This window comes from Scophthalmus maximus, chromosome 19 (genome assembly GCF_022379125.1).
Source record: "Scophthalmus maximus strain ysfricsl-2021 chromosome 19, ASM2237912v1, whole genome shotgun sequence".
NCBI lineage: Eukaryota > Metazoa > Chordata > Actinopteri > Pleuronectiformes > Scophthalmidae > Scophthalmus > Scophthalmus maximus.
Window position 1 is genome coordinate 17,639,983 of NC_061533.1, and position 21,213 is coordinate 17,661,195.

The 21,213-nt window shown below is 46.5% G+C and overlaps 1 protein-coding gene across 3 annotated transcripts in view; it reads right to left on the reverse strand.

Annotated features, from left to right (window-relative positions):
- The window catches only part of LOC118314092 (tetratricopeptide repeat protein 28-like), a 164,502-nt gene that overhangs the window by 56,281 nt on the left and 87,008 nt on the right, over positions 1-21,213 (reverse strand). For all 3 annotated transcript variants that reach the window (XM_035640234.2, XM_047329206.1, XM_047329207.1), the window contains 3 exons: positions 10,299-10,446; positions 5,395-5,667; positions 3,150-3,280 (listed from right to left, as the gene is read on the reverse strand). In XM_035640234.2, coding sequence (XP_035496127.2) covers positions 3,150-3,280; positions 5,395-5,667; positions 10,299-10,446 — 552 coding nt within the window. The remainder of the gene's footprint in view (positions 1-3,149; positions 3,281-5,394; positions 5,668-10,298; positions 10,447-21,213) is intronic.

A 21,213-nucleotide genomic window follows, 5' to 3' on the forward strand; every position in this document is an offset into this window, starting at 1 on the left:
GCTTCCTGCCTCGATGATTGTAAGTCGCTTTGGATAAAAGCGTCAGCAGAATGAATCGTAATGTAATGTTATCATCATGCCCTGCCTCTTGCATGCTCCACCCAGAGCAGAGATTTCCCTGCTGTTGTGAGTATCTCTGACTGAGACAGGTCTCCTGCTGCGTTTGTCATATGTGACGGTCAAAGTCAGATGTCCGAACCCAATTTCCTGGACATTTTCCAGAGTTCATGTCTGAAAACAGCTTATCAGTTCTGATGACACTGTAGCGATGTAGGAACTTAGTGGCAACGCTTCAGCAAAGCAAGAAACATGAGCGGTCAATGATCCTAAAATTTCAGTAACACATGCTCATGGCATATTGAAAAATGATTGTAAACATTATATACACATCTTTTTCTGCAATATACAGTATATATGAAAAAAAATTTAATTTTCTTCGGCTGACTTGAATACGTGCTTTTGGTCAAAATCATCCAAATAACAACTCTGTACAACTGACGATGCATTTCTTTTTTTTTTCCTGTTCCCTCGCTCATTTTTAGGTGGTGGTCGTCGACGAGCAGGGGCATGACCTGCGTGTGTTGTTTTGATAAACTGGGTTGAGAATGATTGTGACTGATGGTTTTCTGCACATGTCGAGCCTCGATATCAACCCCGACAAGCTTCATGTAGCCAAAGCCCTCTAAATAAGAGACAGACTTCTCTGTGAATCAGACGTGGGAAATGAGAACTGTGGGAGTTTTCAATTTTTATACCGAGCTTCGAAAAAGTTGGAAAATGACGTGTTTGGGTTAATTTGCCTAAATCCTGCGACGTGACTATCATACTACAAAGCGATGACGATGTTGAAACGATATATCGCGCAGCCCTATTCCAAAGCAAACTCTAACCTGGAAGTTGGTGTGTAAAATGTGATGGAGGCTCCCAACAGACAGACTGAGAAATTTGACCAATAAACGAACCCAGATGTCTGCAATTAACACGGTGAGTACATGCTCACTTGAATAGATAGGAGTGATGGTCTGAAAACGTTAAAGAAAAAAAGAAGGCCAGGGCTGACTGGATTGGTTACACGCACAAACACAAAAACTGTATCAAGTTCATAGAGTTCATTTAAAATGTTCCTGTTATCATCTTCCAAGCTTTTTACCCACACAATCAAAACCTGAAGCTCATCAGAATCAGAACCCACACCCCACATCATATCAAAGCCACATGGTCCACTGGGCCCTTTTATTGAATCAAACATTTCCCTGTGTATATGATTTCATTAAACTCTCAAGGAAATTCTCCCCGTAATTACAGTGCACTTTAATCAGAGTCGTTCCAATTCACATATGGCACAACTCCCTATATGAGGATTTTGGAAGCGGTGCCACCTCTCCTGTTGAAGTCTCTGTTGTGTCTTCTCCGGTCGCAGACTGAAGGCAGCACACTGGAAATCCAGTCAGAAAACAACATCCTGTCCCCGGCCTCGAGGAAGTGACCTCAGCTTCAGAGAGGCCAGATAAAAAAGTCCACATCAGGAACAAAAACACCAGGCCGGGCCGTAATGAGCTATGCGCCAGGCTCCAGTGTGTTCTGAAGGAGGCCAGGTGGTGTGACACACATATGACTCTGATTAGGGGGCCTTCAGAGGAACAAGAGGAGTGGGGGGCGGGGGGCAGTGGAGTGGGCCAATCGGGACGTTGTGTATATGATGTAACTCTAAGAGGTGTTCAAGGACTGCAGCTGGGCGCCAGGACTCCCTGGCACCTACGAGGTCTCCGGTTGCCATTTTTGTGTTAAGCATGGGGGTGCAGTTTGGATATTGTTTTCACCTAACAAGCGACATGTGAGCAGCACACGGGCCTCGGCGGCTAGAAATGTGATGTACTATGGACTGCAGCAGCGTGACACTGATATACTGATAGGCCTACGCAAAGTCTTAAAGCGCCATTAAGTGCAGAAAAACTCATAAAATTATTGGACTCGGTGGCGGGTGTACAGTACAAACACTCGCACGTCAACCTCGCAACCTCACACATTCACATTCAGTCAATTATTTCCACAACCAACCGGGGTGCAGAGCAGTCGAACCCTCGGAGCAGACACCAAGGACCTTGTCTGTGTCCTCTGTGTGTCTCGCCCCATCTCTCTCTCTCTCTCTCTAACCTCATTACACGACAGCAGAGGTTTTTGGCACTGGTGTCTGCAGCCTCCTAATCATACTTCTGCTCTGCACATAGGCCGCAAACTGCGGGAGGGGGAGATGTCAGGGGGACCTCTGGCCTCATTCTTCAACCGTTGGGTTTCATCCTGGCACATTGTGTTGCGTCTGACTGGACTGTTTGAATGTCTCCTGATATCAAGCAACACAAACAAGCCGGCCCGACGGCCTGGTGGGGAAGGATAAGGAATGAAGGGGAAACGGAGGCCATTCTTCTCCTTGTGTGACGGGAATTGTGTTGGAACAAGCACCTGTCAGCCTCCGCCGCCCGCCCCCTCCCTTCAACAATGACCACAGAGGTTGGGCAGAGAAGTAGGAGACAGAGCGACGGAGAGAAAGAGGGCACCAAAGAGTGAAGAAAAGTAGATCAAGCCGTCCAACTCGTCTCTATTTCCCTCACCTTCTCCATCTTCTCCCCCTCCCACTCTTCCATTCCCCTCTCTGGCCCATATTCAAACAACTCAATCTGTGTAAATGACGTCCCACAACAGGCGTACCGCACGAAGCCTCGGACTTACCGCTCCATGAACCGGATAAACAACTGCATAAAATCTGCATAAATGGTTTGCATTGATAATAAGGGGAAGCAGCTGCTGAGGCGATCCTATTGGCCTTTCCTTCAACGACCTCACTCTCTCTCCTCCATCACCTTCATCTGCTCTCTGCACCGACGACACCAATTCTTTTTTTTTTTAATAGACAAAGAGCAGCAGCATCTCTGTGTCCTTCACACTCCCCCTTCAGATACCCTCTAAACAGCCAGAAGTGAAGAATGCTGGGCACAGCACAATCCCACACCTACATTCAAGATACTCAGGAAAAAAAACTTTGTAACCTCAATTCACTGTCCTCTGCAATGACTGTTAGCATTGCTCTCTCCGCTTTCAGACTGCTGTAACCGCTCTCAGACCCAGCGTGTGTGTGTGTGTGTGGCTCTTACCTCTCTGTCCTTTAGCTTCATGGCCAGAACCAGCTGGTTGCGGTGGTTAGTCAGTGCTTCGCGGTAGTTACCCTTCGAGAAGAATGCCGAGCCCAGGTTCCCATGAGCGCGGCATTCCCCCGTTTGGTCACCTGGAGAAGAGAAACCAAAAACAGAATATTCACAGTACGGCCTCCACGGTCACAGGGCAGCTGGTGTTTATTTCCCATCATCCCCCCACCACTGTTCAACAGTGATGTGATGGACCACATCTATGCCACCCACATGCCACTGCACCCTTAAAAGGGAAAGCGGCCGTTGTGTGTTCTCCACAGCAGAGCGGCTTCCCTGACAGCTGGCCGTGGTGATCTCAATGCTCCAGAGGGTGAGAGGGGAAAGCCTTATTATTTCGGCCTGACAGAGAGGCCCCACAGACAGGGCCCAGGCAATGCACGAGCTCTCTGTGCTCCACCTGAGAACCGTAGCTCCTTATCTCCGGCTGCTCTGCCCAGTCATGTGTCAAACTGTGCGGGGGCGAGAAGAGTGGAGCCAGTCAGTGCGACTCTCTGTTTTCATATCCCCCCCCCCCCCCATCCTACCTCCTCCGTTTTTTTCTTTCATATACTGTCTTTCTCTCACAACCTCTCCTCTCTTCCCAAGACATCCACAAGCTGCATTCGCATCACTTCCTGGGTTGAATTACCTTAGAGTTTGATGCAATATGCTCAAATAGGGAAAACACAAAGTGACATAGGAGTAATTGCTAGTAAACAAAATGTTATTCATTTTCCCCAAGCTACATGGTTATACTAACCTCTAAAAATTACACTGGTATTCTGCTTGAATGACTAAGTTTTCCTTTTAAAACTGTGTCAAGTACACTGGGCATGTGTGTCTGGGTGGAAACAGGAAGCAGATTGTCTACTCTGCAGTTGGTTGCTTAGTCATAGAAAGTGCTACGAACTAGTAACGACAAGGATGATAAGTAAGGGCAGTGATTTCTTTTCATGGAACACCAACGAGGCGGAACTGTTACTAACAGTTAGTGTTTTTGTACACATTGTAGACAATTTGTATTCACTGCTCGTGTTCGAATCGTGCAAATGCTCCATTTTAGTTTTTTCTTTTCCAGGACTACGGACAGATGCAGTCTGAACAGGTGAGATTTCAGTCTGAGACGGAATGAGTGAAGGGGTTTCTTCCATTGTGGAAACAGGACAGGCTTTAGTTGAGCGGTGGCTGCCCATCCCTACAGAACAGTACGCAACAGAGCCTAGTGGACGGGCTGGGGTGTGAGGTTTGACCATGTTCTGGATGGAGGCAGGGCCTGAGCCATTCGCAGCACGGTATGGAAGTACCATCGCCTGGAATCGTCGAATCCGAGGCACCACTGGATGCCGGTGCAGGGTGGGGTGGAGCGATGTAGCGTGGGAGAATTTGGGGGAGGTTGAAGACCAGCCGGGCGGTTGCATTCTGGAAGAGCCTCAGAGGTCGGATGGCACAATGCCGTCCAGACCAGCTGGGAGGGAGTTGCAGTACACCAGACATGAGATAACAAGAGCCGCACCAATACCTGCTATCGCCTTCTCAGTGAGGAACGGACGTATCGTCCTGATGCTGTGGAGGAGGAATCTGCACCTTGAACTTCTCTAAAACTCTGGAGTAGTGTGGACAGCAGGCGTAAACCTAGCAGCAGTGATGCTTTATCAAAATTAAAATGTTGCAGTGTGGATGTAGACTAAGTATCTACAGTCATGTTGGCAGCTCTGTGAAGCTGCACTAAGAAATAGTGCTTTGAGCTAAATGGCAGTATTAGTGAGTTCACATGACAATGCTAAGATGCTGATATTGGAATGTGTCCTATGCTCACTGTCTGTCTTTAGTGTGGTAGCATGCTAAATTATGTAATTGGCTATCTGAAAAGCTGGAGCTGATGGGGATGTCCTTACATAAATCATGAACCAAAGTATTGGACAAATTAAGATTTGTCTATAATAATAAAATATGTGCTTGAGGATTAAACCAAACATTGATAATTCATTAGTTGTTTATCATTGGCTCATTGGGTTTGTTACAGTATGTACCTTGAATATCTTTAGATTTTTCACTCTTGGTTGGAAAAATCTGCAACTTCATGATGTCATCTTAGGCTCTGGGACACAATGCGACTTAATGAATATTTTTTTTTTTTTTTAAATAAAAAAAACACGAATAGATCATCAAATCATTTTTCTCCCCTCTCCCCCAGTTAGCCCCTGCCTCTTACCTAAGGTCTTGGCCACCTCTAAGTCCTGCTGCATGTAGCCGGTGCTCTTCTCCGTGTTGCCCAGGGACCAGTGGGCGCTGCTGAGGGCCGAGAAGACGGAGCCGCGGAGCTTGAGGCTGCATGTGCCGATCTTCAAAGCAGCTTCCAGCACCACAACAGAAGCGGTGTGGTGGGCTGCTGTCAGCAGCTCCTGGCCAATCACAGACACCACCACAAAGGGACTTTTGTCCAGCTTCATCTTTTGCAGCTGCTGATAGGTGGGCTCGAGAGACTCTGCGCAGGAAGGACATGAGGGAAAAACGGGGATTAAAAACAGACTCCAAAATATGCGAAAACATGACCTTGTGTTGACATGGCAACTGACAACAATATCTGACGGTCCACTGTGTTTTACATGTTTCCCAACCCTGGCAAATATGACTGCTGTCTGAATTTAGATTTGACTTTTCTCCAGTAATGGATGTGTTTTGTCTGCCTGGATAAGCATAGCCTGTAGCTCGGCTGAGTGACGGCTTTCACTGACAATAACTCAAACATCGAAGGCATTTTTCTGTTCCATCCACTCTGAGCGGGGGTAATCTCAGGCAGTTATCTACCGCGCTGCATAGAAATACCACAAGTTTAGACCGTGGTGGGCAACTGTCTTCACAAACCGCGGAGCAAGATTACATTTCTGCCCTTACTGTGTCAGTTGATATGGTTGTTTGAGAGCAGAGAGAGAGGGCTGAGTGGGTTTTCTGATAGACTTTAAAGAAAGAGTGACGGGGAAACTAATGCAGCTAATGCACAACAAAAGCAGCGGCGGAGGAATGCAGAGTGAAGGAGACACACAAGGTGACCTTTGAAGAGGCTGAAAATGCACACAATGACATAAATCAATGGCGGGGCCGCACGGGATTCAGGATCCACAGCCCCTCCAGATTACAAAGCCCTCTGGCAGACACCGGCATCGAACAACAGGAAGGGAGGGCAAGGGAGGCCCGCCCAACTGTGTGTGTTGTGTGTGTGTGTGTGTGTGTGTCTTTTGATGCATTTGTATGTGTCACTATATATTTGTATTTGTGTATCGGAGTACATCTAGGGGATGCTTAATTCTCATGGCCCTTTATTTGCAAATATTTTGAGCGGAGCCGCTACTAATTAGGTCAAAGCGCTTTACTGAAGTGTAGTACGCTTTTTAAAAAATCCTTTTATAGGCCCCACGCCTTCATAAACTGTTACCTTCATTTGTTTAGCAACAGTCGCAAACATCTGAGCAAACTCATTGGTTCTTTGAAAACACACACGGCTGCTAATTCACCTAGAAACACACTCGTGCACACACGCACGCACACACGCACGCACACGCACACGCACACACACACACGCACACACACACACACACACATACACACACACACACACACACACACACACACACACACACAATATGAGCTGCTTCCCCACACAAGCACTCAAAAGCATAAGTGATGATGCTCTTTCAAGAGCGTCGTTTGTGTTCCAGCACTTGGCAGAATGTGATCCTTACAGAGACAGCGCGTGCATATAATATCCATTCATGGCTTGTAATTGCCTTCAGAGTGACACCGAGCGCTGAGTCATAAATCAAACACTGCGAGAATGCCTTTTTAAAAAAGGTGTCATGGCTGCTGCATTCATAAGCAGCTAGTTATGACAACATCTGAGTGTGCTGTTTCACGGATGAACACACGCACGCACGCAAAGTCAAATGCTTTAGCTTGCTTAAGATATAAAGCAACCCGTACCTCATTGGCATGCACACAGCTAACAGAGAATCATTTCTCCTCTATCTTTCTCCCCCTGTTGTCTTGTATAAGTGGGCAAAAATATGTATCTGCAGCGTACCAAACTGTTATTCCGCCTTGCATTTACAATGTGAATAAAGACATAAATCATGCACTCCCCTTGCTGTATTTGAGGACGTATCGCAAGAGGGACTGGTAAAGGCGTGATAAATAACACTGCAAAACTTGAAATATTCTTTTACACATTTTTGAAATCAGCATGGTGTGAAGCATGTGCGGTGTATGACAAGATGAGGGTGATGATATCCTGTATTTTTTGTTGTTTCATTGGCTTTGTTGAAAAAATATTGTATTATCCTATAAGTAATGATGTGAGAAATGAATTGATCTCTGTAGACAAAAATATCCCTTTTTCTCACTCTCTGCGGTGAAATCAGATGTCAGGGTCACTGTACGTATCAGCCCCTCTGGTGCTCGGAATGTGTTTAGGAGTCAAAGGCACTTTGCTCAAAGGCACCTCAGCAGGAGAGATGCGAATGAACACGGGGTCCAGGCCCTCCAGTGAAAGGACAACCTTTTCAACTGCAAATGGTCCAGCGTGAGTCAATAAATGCCACGCTGCGAAACCATCCCCTCTATGGTTTATCTGAAGAGATCTGCAAGTGAAAAACCCCTTTTAGCATATGTGGAAAACAATCCAGTAATTAACAGCTAATGGACCCGTTGCACGCTCTCTGGCCCCGAGCAGATGAAGAGGAGACGGAGCTGGAGCAGGATGAATGGTGAGAATATTACCCACGTGAATGCATGCATACTAAAACACAGCTTCCAATATATAAAACTGTGTGAGGCAGATTTCCCACAGCGCAGTCAATGACACAGATGGAGAATGCTGATATTGGAAGAAAAAAAACAAAAACTGCTGGCAGCATGATCGGAAGCAGCAGAGAGAGAGAGAGAGAGAGAGAGAGAGAGAGACGCAGATACAGTATGGGAAGGGAGGTGCGATTGCACCAGTTTCCACTTGTGTGAGAGCCCTTTGTTGTGGGAAATACAGTATGAGCCTCAGGAGAGCACAACATCTGTGTAAATCTGCAATAATGAGAAGAAACCTCCATCTATACAAGGAGGAGCGGCAGTGGCAAAAAGAAATCTGTTGAATTGTATATAACACAGCAAAATGGGGGACAAGCTTTGATGAAGTCACAACACATTAAGTGCTCAGAGACATATATGCTTTCATATCATATTGTTCTTTGAGGTTCATTATTTGTCTTTGTCTGTCCTAATTTATTAATTTGGCCTATTTTTATGTATGAATGCCATCAGCAAAAAATAAACACAAAGGGGCTTTGGGGATGACTGAAAACATCACAGTAGTGTCGGGATGTTTGGTGGCAAGATAAATGACTGTGATAAGTGAACACAGCAATCACAGCTCGATAAAATCGTCCCTTTCTTGGCAACATGGCAACAACATTGAGTTTAAACACAAAAGGGAATAACACCGTATTTACAGAACTGGTATGTAAGAGATTTAAGTGTAATTACAAAAAGGATTACAGCTTTTTAGTGTAATTACGATGTCCTTACTAAACCACCAGGAAAACCCTTTAAGTGCAACGATATAATGCATGTATGTGGGTTTTTTAATGGCTCCACATGCCATGTGTTTTTTGGTTCAAAGTAGAAACCACATGTTCAGGTAGTTGGAATACGTTTTCTTGGGTGTTGCTTAACTCCAGTGAAATTGGAGGCAGAGGTTCTCAGCAAGCTGAATCCTGGGATGAGTGCGCTACGGGGCGGATAAACACGGATGTCAGGTACAGACACTCTTCTGCCTAGAAGAAGAAAACGCAATGCTCGCCTACCTTTGCCTTATCAGGGGAATTTGGCTGAGTAACACTGATTATCCTCCCAGTTTGCTGGCGTAACATTGATTATCATCCCCCTGTGCCAGCAGCCCTCCTGAGAGGATCATTGCTCTTAATCCTTTGACCTAGCTACCTCTCCTCAACACACCTTGGATTAGGGCCTCCGATGGTTGCTTGGCACGGTGGGAAATAGGGTAAACAATTAAGAGATTAAATGGCTTGGGCTAAATGTTGGTCTCCCCCTACTGAGAGGACCCATTCTGGTCCATGGTGCACGGGTCTGGGCTCACACCCAAAGCCCTTTCTTGTCTTGGTTCCAGCGACAGGCTTTTATACTCTGAGTCGCTCCGATGGGCCGCTCCATTCTTTATTCTCTTTTTACAATTTTTTTTCCCCCTTCTGCGTTTGTACGAGAATATTCAGAAGAGCACTGTATTCAATCAAAGAAAAACAGATTCCTCACAGAACAAAGCCCTTCAGAGCTGCTGATCTCATTGTACAGCTCAGTAAATTTTGAATTATAAAACAAGGGCACATTGACTCACAGGCGCAGATTTGAGCACAGTGTGGAAAAGAGGTGATGACAAAGAAAGACAGCAGGATGACTCAGTCTATGCTGGCAGCCAGTGCCATCCACATCTGAGGCATATTAAATCCTCCGCAGTGGTCATCTGAAGTAAAATCGTTGCCAGGTTTGTTTTGAGGCTCATTAAGCCGGCCCACGCCGACTACTCATGGACAATCAGGTCAATGCAGTCTGCTGATACAACAGATATAATGCATAACGGGGGGGGGGGGGGACACATTCTAGTAACAATCTTGGCTTGAATGTGCTACTTATAAATCCACTCAGCTTTAGGGAAAAGACTTACACATGGGAGGGCAGACACAGACAATGGCATTAGTGTTGGATGCTCATTAAGATAGCGGGATATCTGTGTGTGTGATCAGCCCGACTGGCAATAAGATCTGCTGAGGCTGCAGGCGTCAGGCCTCCGAGTCCGGAGGTAAGTGCATGACACCGACAGTCAGTCACAAAGACAGAGAGGTGGCTAGATTGAGAGAATGGACTGCCTGCCGCCCGGGGGAAAAAAAAGAAAAAGAAAAAAACCTGACAGGTAAAGTCACCCCGACACGCTTATTGACTGACTGAGCGCGAGGATTAACACACTTTCGGATAGTTGGGAGGACAACATGTGGAGACAGACGGAGACAGCGACACACACGTGAACACGCCGTCAACACAGACAAACTCACGCCTTACCTCGCAGCGGCGACTTCATGGCGGCTTCTACCATGCCCACCAGGAGCTGTAGGCTCTTGGGGTCTTGGGCCAGCCCAGAGGCGAAGGCGGCCAGTGCGTCGGCATGGCGACCAAGGTACTGAAGGGCAACACCCTGTCGGAAGTATGCCTGCAAAAGGGAGAGAGGTAACAGTCAGAGTCATCCCGGCTCCAGTCTCCCGCCACAGCATGGGGCTTTATACAAACACATTAGCAGACACACTCATTTCACGCCATTTGCATTTTTTCCACATGAGTAGTTTTCGGAACGTGGCACCTCTCTCTCCTTTGTATTCCCATAATAGAGTGATCACTGGGTTTTTTTGTACTTGTTAATTGGATTATAAGTTTTACATAAATGCACATGTTACTCTCCGGCTGGCTGCTTTCTCAGGAGCAACTGTTTTTTTTCTTCTTCCTATTCCGTATTTATTTCTGTTTGCTGCGGGAGTGAACTGCACACAAGTCGAGCACAGGGATTTCTCTTTGGCTGTGTCGGGAAAAAGGTTAAGGGCGGAAGGAGAGGAGAAGAGAACGAACGAGAGAGAGAGATGCTCAAGTCTGTCTGTAGCTCAGTAGAAGTACGCCCATAAATACTTCAGATGGTGCATTCCCTTGGTCAGGACGCAGTAGTAAAATAGTAACACAACTGGCCAGCCTCTGGTTTTGCTGTGTTTTCCACAGCTGTGTACGTGTGTCATGTTTTGGATCGCTGAACGGCTCTTCAAGCAGACTGAAAACCAAACACGTTTGACATCCAGCCATATATTCACAGAGCAAAGAAAGTCACATTGTCGCTGGAAATTATTCAGCAAAACTGGGACACAGACTGCATGAGACCGCTGACATACTCCATCGTTCTGTGGGATACTGAAATGTTTTGGAGCACTCTTCAGATTGAAAGCTAAAACAGACGCTGTCCCTGGGATCCCAAGCCCCATCAATAACAGAGTTGGGTTTTTTGGTGGGTTTTTTCAGCATGTCTGTTTTGGACACTCCAGAAAGAAACAAAATGTTATATCCAGGCAAGTTTGTGACTCAGTACGCTTGTGTCTAAGGCCTGATCAGACAACAGTCTGCAGTGAGTCGTTACACCCGACTCCGGTCCAGTCCGACAACTGCAGCGCAGAGAGACGGAACTAGATCCAGCTTGTTTATTGGCCATACAAAACCATAAATCCCAACAAGAGAACGCACACTGTCTCTCAGAATAGTCGCAGTCGGCCTCGCGCGCTCAGAAACACACAATTACGGCCGCAGAGCGGGGGTGAAAATGAGGGTTCGGCGTTGTGTGAGGCGAAGAAAACAGCAGACTTTGTCTGTCGTGTTAAGAGTGCATGTGCTTGTGTGTGTGTGTGTGTGTGTGTGTGTGTGTGTGTGTGCGCGCGAGTGTGTTTTCAAAGAACCATTGAGTTTGCTCAGATGTTTGCGACTGTTGCTCCTAAACAAATGAAGGTAACAGTTTATGAAGGCGTGGGGCCTATAAAAGGATTTTTTAAAAAGCGTACTACACTTCAGTAAAGCGCTTTGACCTAATTAGTAGCGGCTCCGCTCAAAATATTTGCAAATAAAGGGCCATGAGAATTAAGCATCCCCTAGATGTACTCCGATACACGAATACAAATATATAGTGACACATACAAATGCATCAAAAGACACACACACACACACACACACACACACACACAGTTGGGCGGGCCTCCCTTGCCCTCCCTTCCTGGGGGGGGGCAGAAGTCCAGGCCGCTGTCTGGCCTCCTCCTCACTGAGTAGTCACACTCACTCCGCTCACAACTTCCAGAAAGAGACACAAGGGCTAATTTTCCATTAGCATCTAAGAGGCCTTTTCATTAGTCTTCCCAAGCTCCTGTGTTAGCACCGCTAGGAAGTGAGAAAGGCGGGGAGGATTAAGGAAAATGAGACATGACATGGAATTTATAGAGAGCAGTAATTAATTTTGCTTCCGTCCGAGCCTCCCGCTGACTACCAATATTTCCAGGCCCGCTGACCCCCCTCCTCATTTCTACCTCCCATCACGTGCATCACAACTCCATTGAAAATGAAGAGGACAGAGATTAGATTCAGAGCATTAACCTTTGTTCTAACACTGTTATGATATAAAGGGGAGTGCAGGCCAGGGTTTCCGCTCAATATTAATTGCATCTAGCGGCGGTGGAGTTTGAGCAGGACACACTGGCATGAGTGGAGAGGCCCACAAACGTCTCGCCCGGGGGGAACAAAAGACATTTAAAAGCATTTCTCCCTTAGATTAGATTTAGCCTACAATATGACCGCTCTCCACGGAGGTCTTTCTTTCATTGCCTTAAGCAGCGTGCCCTGACTGAGATGACCAGGGAAAGGGGACGGGAAAAAGAAAAAAGAAAAAAGAAAAAAGAAAAAAGAAGAAAGAAAAAAGAAAAAAGAAAAAAGAAAAACGATGAATAAAATAAGGGTCCCCTCAGACAAAAAAATGGAATCATCTTTAATCCTTTCATTTGACCCTATCCTATCCTACATAAGGCTGAGAGACTGGACCAGACTGTCCGGGGAGTGCATTAAAACACTGCAAACACATGCTCGAGACTAAATGGAAAAAACAAGTGCCAAAGCACAGATGACAGAAGCAGTGTGCCACTGCCTTATAAAACACATCATATGTGGATACACATGCACACACACACACACACGCACAGACGCACACGCAAAAACTATGGAGTTATTTCACTACCTTCGTTCATGAGCGTGGTCTTTCGGTTTGAGCGCATTAGTTACTGATTGAGATTTGTCACTCTTTCCTTCAAACTCTGCCCTCGCAGAGTTCCTACTTTGCTCCAATAGTTTCTTCTTTCATTCCCATTTATTCTGCTCCTGCTCAAACTGTACGCTTGTGCGCAATCATATTGTTGCACGCACTTAGATATGTTGTTGCTCGCACGGATTTCCTGCTCCCAGCTTCAGCTCTTCTCCTCACACTCTTCTGTGCGCCCTCCAGTTGTCTGCTTGGGGATTTTTGTGCGGCGCACTTGGGACGTTTTGTGTGACAACCCAATCAAAAATCCTCAACCAATGGGATTCCAGGTTTAGTGTCGACCAAGGAAACGATCGCTGTCTCCTTGCGGGTGAGTTCGCTTACTTCTTCGAGCGTCCCGTACGGGCGGTAACTCTTTAACCCGGTTCAGCCTGTCCCCCACCCCGGTTAAGAAAATGACTTTAAAAAAAGGAAAATGACCTTCCTGACTTAGGACCGGGTTAAAGACTAACTGCCTGTGGGACGCAAGGAGACAGCGATCATTTCGTTGGTCAACACTACACCTGGGATCCTATTGGTTGAGGATTTTTGATAGGGTTGTCACACGAAAAGTCCCAGGCGCACAGCAGAAATCCGCAAGCAGACATGCGAAGAGCGCACAGAAGAGTGTGAGTGGGAGGGGAAGAGCTGAAGCTGGGAGCAGGAAATCTGTGCGAGCAGCAACATACAGTATTTGCGCACGAGCATACAGTTTGAGCAGAAGCAGACTAAATGTGAATGGAAGAAGAAGCTATTTGAGCACAAGAAGGAGCTATTTGAGTGCGACGGCAGACTTTGAAGGAAAGAGTGACAAATCGGAATCAGTAACTAATGCGCTCAAACCGAAAGGCCACGCTCTTGAACGAAGATAGTAAAATAACTCCATAACACACGCGATTGAACAACAGCTTTTGTCTAATCCAACAAGTCAATTCCACCAGTGCTGCTCCTGAAAAGGGTTCACTTGAATTTGCATGACAGTAGTTGAATTCTTATTCACTACGGAGAGTGATGGGCTCAGGATTAACTGACACATTTAAGTAAAAGCCTGTATAGCACAGGGGAGCAACCGAATAGTACGACACCAGTAGGTTTGGCGACGCTATTGACGACGACTTTAACACTCCATATTTTTGGGGGGGAAACTGCACACTTAACAGGATCTTCTCCAAAAACACAGCAGCATCTGCTCAGAGCTGCTGCTGCTGCACTGATTATCACGGCCTCTAGCTTAGCCACACAGGAAGAAAGGCTGAGAGAGAGAAAAGAGAGAGAGAGAGATACGAAGGAGGTGTAGCACAGGGGTAAAGAGACAGACAGAGCCGTACAGGAAAAGAGCAGGCTCGGCAGATGAATTTTACCCCGTCATCAGTAATAGATACACAACTGCATGGTAACAAGTCAGTGCTTAATCTTTCAGCCAAAAACCATCTCCCTAAACAGGATGGGTATTAGAGAATAACTCATCCGTAGGCACAATTCCCACAGAGCACGGGCCCTTCTGATTCGTGACGCGTCGGTTAGGCATCTTGTACAACATGACATGCACAAACCAAGACTCCTAATGATGTGTTTTGCCTGAAATTCTATCCGGGCTGAATTATTGAAACTCCCCGCATCATCGCCTACTCTTGTTTGAAAATGCAGCAATATGCTGATGCCACAGAAGAGTGGATAGAGTGTGTGGAAGGTGTGTCGTTCTCACCCATGGGTTAAATTCTGGGAGCACTCGTGTGTGTGTGTGTGTGTGTGTGTGTGTGTGTGTGTGTGTGTGTGTGTGTGTGTGTATGAGTAAAAGAGAGAGACTCGAAAAGACACACGATTAAGCGAGAGGATAAAAGCTTTTCTTGTTTCTCGAACATTTTAATATTTCATGAACGCTTGTTTGATGTGGCTTTAAATATTCATGTTTTTATGCTTAGGAGGAAGAGAGAAATGATGCAAAAAAAAGTTATTCACTCTGGTACACTGTGCTACACTCTGTGGGGACCCAACAACGTCTGCACACGTCTGCACGAACAAGCTCATGCACACCACAGTCTCTCTCTGTCTCGCTCTCTCTCTCTCTAACGAGACACTTACAATGAAACATGGACAATTATCTCCCGGTGACAGCTCTGTAGTTCACAATAAGACCCACAGTCGGAGCAGCTGGACGGAAAGTTGACAAGATTAAGATCTGGGAGTTTGGAGGCTACTTTCCTATTAGCAGATTAAGGCCTCTGCATATGTCCTTGCCCCCTGCTCGGTACACTGTAGCCCCCGGGGTGTCCTAAGCCCCTGGGAGCATGTCTGTGTTTGCACTTGTCTATCCTTGTTCAAGAGCTGGGCCTAACAGGCTTAAAGGAAGAATTCACTGGAAAGATATTTCGGCCAGTGCTGCTACACCAAAAGGGACATGAAGGATGAGTGACGGGAGTACGATGGATTCTGTCCACTGAGCACCGTGCCTGATACAAGTGACTGTAAAAAAAGAGTTCCTAATTTGGCTTCATAAAACAGAATGAACGCTGATAATCACACACCGTCACAGATGTGATAAAAACATTGTTTGGTCAACAAGTTTATTTCCCCCGTGTTGCACCATCAGATCTACGCGGAGCTTCCGAGGCAAAATGCTTACTGAATAATGCAAAATGTATTTGTTTACCTCATCCTGGATCTGTCATTTGCGGCAAGGAATCAAATTGCCAAGGTAATTTGTAGATGCTTTGTATCAAGGGCATTGTAGCTGGAAAGCCGCCCATGTAGTCAGGTTATTTATAGACAGCTGAAGCTGTTTTCTGCCACACGTTTCGTCTGTAAAATCCCGACCACAAAGATGTGTCTCCAAACAAACAGCCTACATTGTGGACTCCTCGTCCACAATGTAGGCAGCCTGTCATCGAACCAAATGCCCCGGCTGTGCTCCAGTAGCCCGAGGCCTTGCGCAGCCTGCTGTGCCCTGATCGGTGATCAGCAATAATAGAGATGCTCTCAAATGTGGAAATCAATAGAAGCGGCGTAAGCTCCATTTAGACTGTGCCACACCTTTCACTGCTATAGTGTGTTTATGATAAGCCCTCTGCAGATGGTTTCTGATCACCCACAGGGCCGTTGGTGCCAGCACGACGGCTCTGAACAGAATCCCCGCTGGCGACATAATGGAGCCCAAATCAGACCATCAAACAGGGACAGCAGGCTGCAAAAACACTGCAGACACACACACAAATACAAGCTGAGGAAGAATACGTCAATAACTCAAGAAAAACCACCCATCTGTCCCCAACAAACACGTATTATTTGAAATCAGCCTTCCACCCAGGCAAGGATGCTGGGATCAGATTAATACTAATGGTGTGACCTGAACAAAGGGCTCTGTTTCTTTAACTATAGTTTCCGTTGCCTGGGTGACCCAGAAATGTCATGTGTCGTCCAGGGCTGAAGACATACGCCTCCGCCATCACCTGCACGTCTCTGCCAGTACAATCTCAAGGTGACACGCGCGATTCGCAGGGTACACAAAATGTCAACCGCTCGATTTAATATCCAGGGATAACTGTCGGCCATGACAAATTAGCTGGGAGTACAGTTTGAAAAAAGTGAAATGGAATGATTGCTGCTTTGGGCCTCCTGCCCTTCAACTTGACAAGCTGAAAGCCACAGAGCAGCAAAATAATGCTCATAGTTAATTAAATCTACTTCTGAAACCAAATCCATGAGTTGCTCTCCATCTCCCTGCAGGTACAGATCTCTTTCCCCCAGGACCAGAGAGGTCTGAGGTCACTTCTCACAGAGGCTGCAGTGGGGACATTACAGCCGTCGCCTCTGGCCAAACCTAAACCTCCGGCCCCCGGGGTCACAGAGACAGGATCATGACACAGCTGCCTGTCTATTACCATCTCCTCAATCTAATAAGACCGAACCCTAAACCAGCAAGTAACCCTGACCTGCATCGATCAAGTGTGTGTTATTCTGCGTGTTTGTGTTGTGTCAGTGAGAAAAAACAGTGACCACCTCATTTTTCCTCGCAGCGAGTGAAAGATTCCCGCATTAATCCGGCTGAAAAATCTTGCCTTTTCCGGATTTTGTTTTGTCCAATATGCTGACTTGGGGGGGGGGGGGGGCTTTGTGTACGACAAGGCCTGTCAAGTCTACAGTGATTTTATTTTGACAACATAAGCCACATCAGAGGTGCACGTTAAGCACTTATGCAAGTCAAATTCAGGCAACTTACAATCTGCATGTAGGTAGACGCAGTAAAATATTTATGATCCATTGATGTATTCCTCCCTACGGGCGTTGTAGACTCTGGTGATTGCTGTTCCATCCGAAGCCCTTAATTAGCCCATTAGATTAGATGCCTTTAATGAGAGCAAATTAAACCGATCATTCTTTGTGGAGCCGGCAATTAAAGGGTAAATGTTTCATTATTCAGTGAGCGGCGACAATAGAACCCAGGTAAAAATCCAGGTTGCCCGGCAGAGGCGTCAGTGTGAAAGACATTGTAGTACTCACTCGCGGCGGCGAGGAAATCGATTAGCAAACTCACATCAAACTGGCAGCCAGCGCAGGACTTCAGATTGGAAAAGGTCATCGTCAGGTATGGGGAATCAATGCTGAGCACTCTGTATTCACTGTGTCTTGCATTATCTGGCTGGGGGGGGTGTGGTGTTGGTTTTAACGTTTTCTAAAAACAATTACCAAAACACAAAGAGAACCTTCAATAAAGAAGGTCAGGGCTTGTGATCGGGCAAGTGTCAAGTGACAGTCGGGGAAAACAGAAAAGGGAAAAACTGACATTGTTCTTTTGTCACAAACCGATGAAACGGCCGATTAGTGGCAAGCCGTGGGGATGTGCAGTGACATGCCGTCACAATACACTGTTTGGAAGAGGGGATTCAATTTCCTTTCTGCTACATGCTTGTCCACCAGAACTGACGCAAGGAGTCAGACCAATGGGAAGTGACTGACCAGCAGACACAACGGCAATATGCCTGTAGCCCATTCAGCAAATTCATTCAAACGTTAGGAAAACCATGTCACACCCTACCACTATGATTAATAGCACGATTTGTCCCACGGACGCTTCTAGCATACTTGCATTCTTATTAGCATCTTAAGAGTCTTGGGAATGCGAGGCTGAGAGGGTCAGGGTGCTAAACAGATTTCCAAGCCCCTCTCAACTAGACCCACTGGCTCTGCTCTGGCTGAGCATTAAGCACAAGCCCCACAGCCACAGGGGCGGACTCTCAATTAAATTAGGCATTAATTACTTAAAGGGGCTTTAATCAATCAGGGCCAGATGGTGATCCTGAAAAAGAGAGCAAACTCTATGCTTACCGAAGTGCATCCCATCCAGACCAGACTAGAGGTGGCCATAAAAGGTGTCTATTCGAAAAGTTCTACAAGGTATACATTTTATAGGGTGGACTTTATAGTTTTAGGCAAAAAGCTGCAATCTCCATCGGGGCTTTCAGATGTTGACTGACACAACTGAACCAACCGATTATTGACACCTATGCAATTCAAAAAGTGCAAAACTGGAATTAAATAATACAATTATTTGTAGCCAATGGCAATTGAACAAGCAGCCCCGGCCATATGTGTCCCCGATGTGTTGTAGGCCCCACGGTGATGACAGAAGAGGCTACTTGGCCCTGGTCCTGTGCTCTGCTGGCCTGAGGCACCACATGCTCTTCGATCTTCATTTGTACTCCCCTAATTGGCTTTGACAGTGAACCCGAGCGTGCCTGGAAAATACACTCTTCTGAGTAAACACTGGCTGAGAGACACGTGTTCTCAACACGAGAGATCAACCGACTCCATTAGGCATTACAATGGGTAGTCACGTCCAACTGACCCTCTTCCAGCAACTCCTCAATGCATGACACCCTGAGCTTGACTCCTCACGGATTGTATATGTATTTGGTATCTAACGGGAGAAAGGCTACAAACTACATACTATTCACAGAACATTTAACCTGCACAAAATGAAATATGTTCACACGTTCCTTTTCTGATGGTGTGTTTTATTTAAGCTGGTTATCATCGCTTAGCTGAGTTCAAAGATCCCACAAAGAGACAGTCCACCAAATCATCACCCAGTCACACTGTGTTTGGTTCATTGGGTTGCTCTGGCCTCGTTGCGAAGTTGCTTCATCAAATAGGAGTCAGCCGCACAGGCCGCCTGACAGTGTGGCGTCTCCGGAGCGGCCCTGCTGCACTACTTCAAAAGACGCACAGTCAGCCTTTGTGGGGAGCTCTAATGAAAAGCATGGCATGAGCCCCACTGCTTTTGATTCAGCGAGTAAGGAGTCATACATGATTCAGTAAAGGCGAGCTGAATCACAGATAAGGCGCTGAGAGGCTGAGAGAGCTGCAGAGAGGAGAGGACAGGGTGAGGAAAGACAATGGGGATGTAGCCCAAAAGGGTTAGACACATACTTGAACCAAAGAGGAGGTGGACGGATGGAGGAAGCGGGCTAAAGAGAGAGAGATAAATAAAGGTAGGCACATGAGGGAGATGCCTCTTGATATTGCTTTCTGGTGCACTGTATATGTCCACTGCCATCCCGGCTATCAGGGCTCTTTATTGCATATGACCTGTTTCTCCTTCCCACCTCCCAGTGCAGCAGCTGCAGCAGCATACGGTGGTGTTGTGGCTGAAGCGCCACCGCTTTGCCACGCTTTCGCGCGGAGATCTCCCCAGCGATTAGCAGATAAATGCACTTCAATTCACAACACATGCGGTGGGGGGTTTATATACAGACTCGCTAATTCCCCCCCTCGACCGCGCCGCAATACGAACTCCGTGCTGCACCAATTTAAGTGTGTGATGAGTCCCACGTGGACATGCGCCTCTACTTATCATATATATGACATGCTCCGGCACATCGCAGGGCCGGGGAAAATATCAGAACCTGGAAATGGGAGGACCGCTGTGGAATCTTTCATTATTAATGAGGGGAGTAATTTCCAGCACTGCTTTCCTATTGAGAATTATCGGTCAATCAGAGACGTGGTTGAGCCTGAAGACTAGTACCATTATCACATGGGGATTTTCACACCCGCAGAGAAGTAAAGCATGCACAACACCACCAGTGCACATTTTGGCACCAAGTACTCACTATTTTAGCCTGCACTTCTCCTCACAGTCCCGTAATAGGGCTAATTGGCAGAGTTCTACAGAAAGGAGGCGTCTGCCTCTGATAACACTGAGTGGTCCTGTAACACATCTGCACAGACTCTGTGTTAGCTCATTAAACAGCGAGCTCCCTCAGCATTCTTTGGCCATCGCCATGCATCATTAATTGTGTCCGCCTGCTAATCACGTTTGCTGTGTTTCCCTGGCTTTGATATCTATCTCTGTTCAACGCAACGCTGTGTGACTCAACGGCCTGTCCACCCAGATGACGGGGTCAACAGGTTATTTTACAACATCCAGTGGTTCCAGAGTCCATGTCAAATGCCTCCATGGGGACAACGAAGCACACAGTACATCCAAATCTAAATCCATCCTTCTTACCACCTGTGGATGCTTTATACGTTCCCCCCAAAAAAGTAAAATATGTTAATTGAAACTCCTCTGGCAACTGGTCGCAACATGAAAGCAATCCACCACCACGCACTCATGCAAACACACACATATACACACATACACACAGCAAGCCAAATAAAGACACTTGCTCAGAGCTATGAGTCATACTGTGGGTGCCAACAATCAATGGGGCTCGCTGCACCCAGCTGCCTATAGTAGCAGAATGTATTAATTTTCTCATTTAGAAAAAAACATACACTACAAATAGATTAATGGTGTTTGATCAGCTTGGCAGAGCAATGCCAATTAGTATGCATGAATGGCAAGAGCCATGATGCTTGATTTAAGCATGTGCTGTTCTTAACGCATATGGCGCCGCTTAAAAACTAGTTAAAAGGAGATGAAATGACTACCCACGAGCACTATGGCTCCCATGGAAAGGGTTGCATTAAAAGGCGGGGGGAAAGTATGACTTACCGGGGAGTGGAGCCATGGAACCTAACGGGGAGCACAAGCTTAGGACCAGGGTGAGGTTGAAAGCACCCCTCATTTCATACGACACAGAGCATACACTTCTGCACACATGTCCGAAA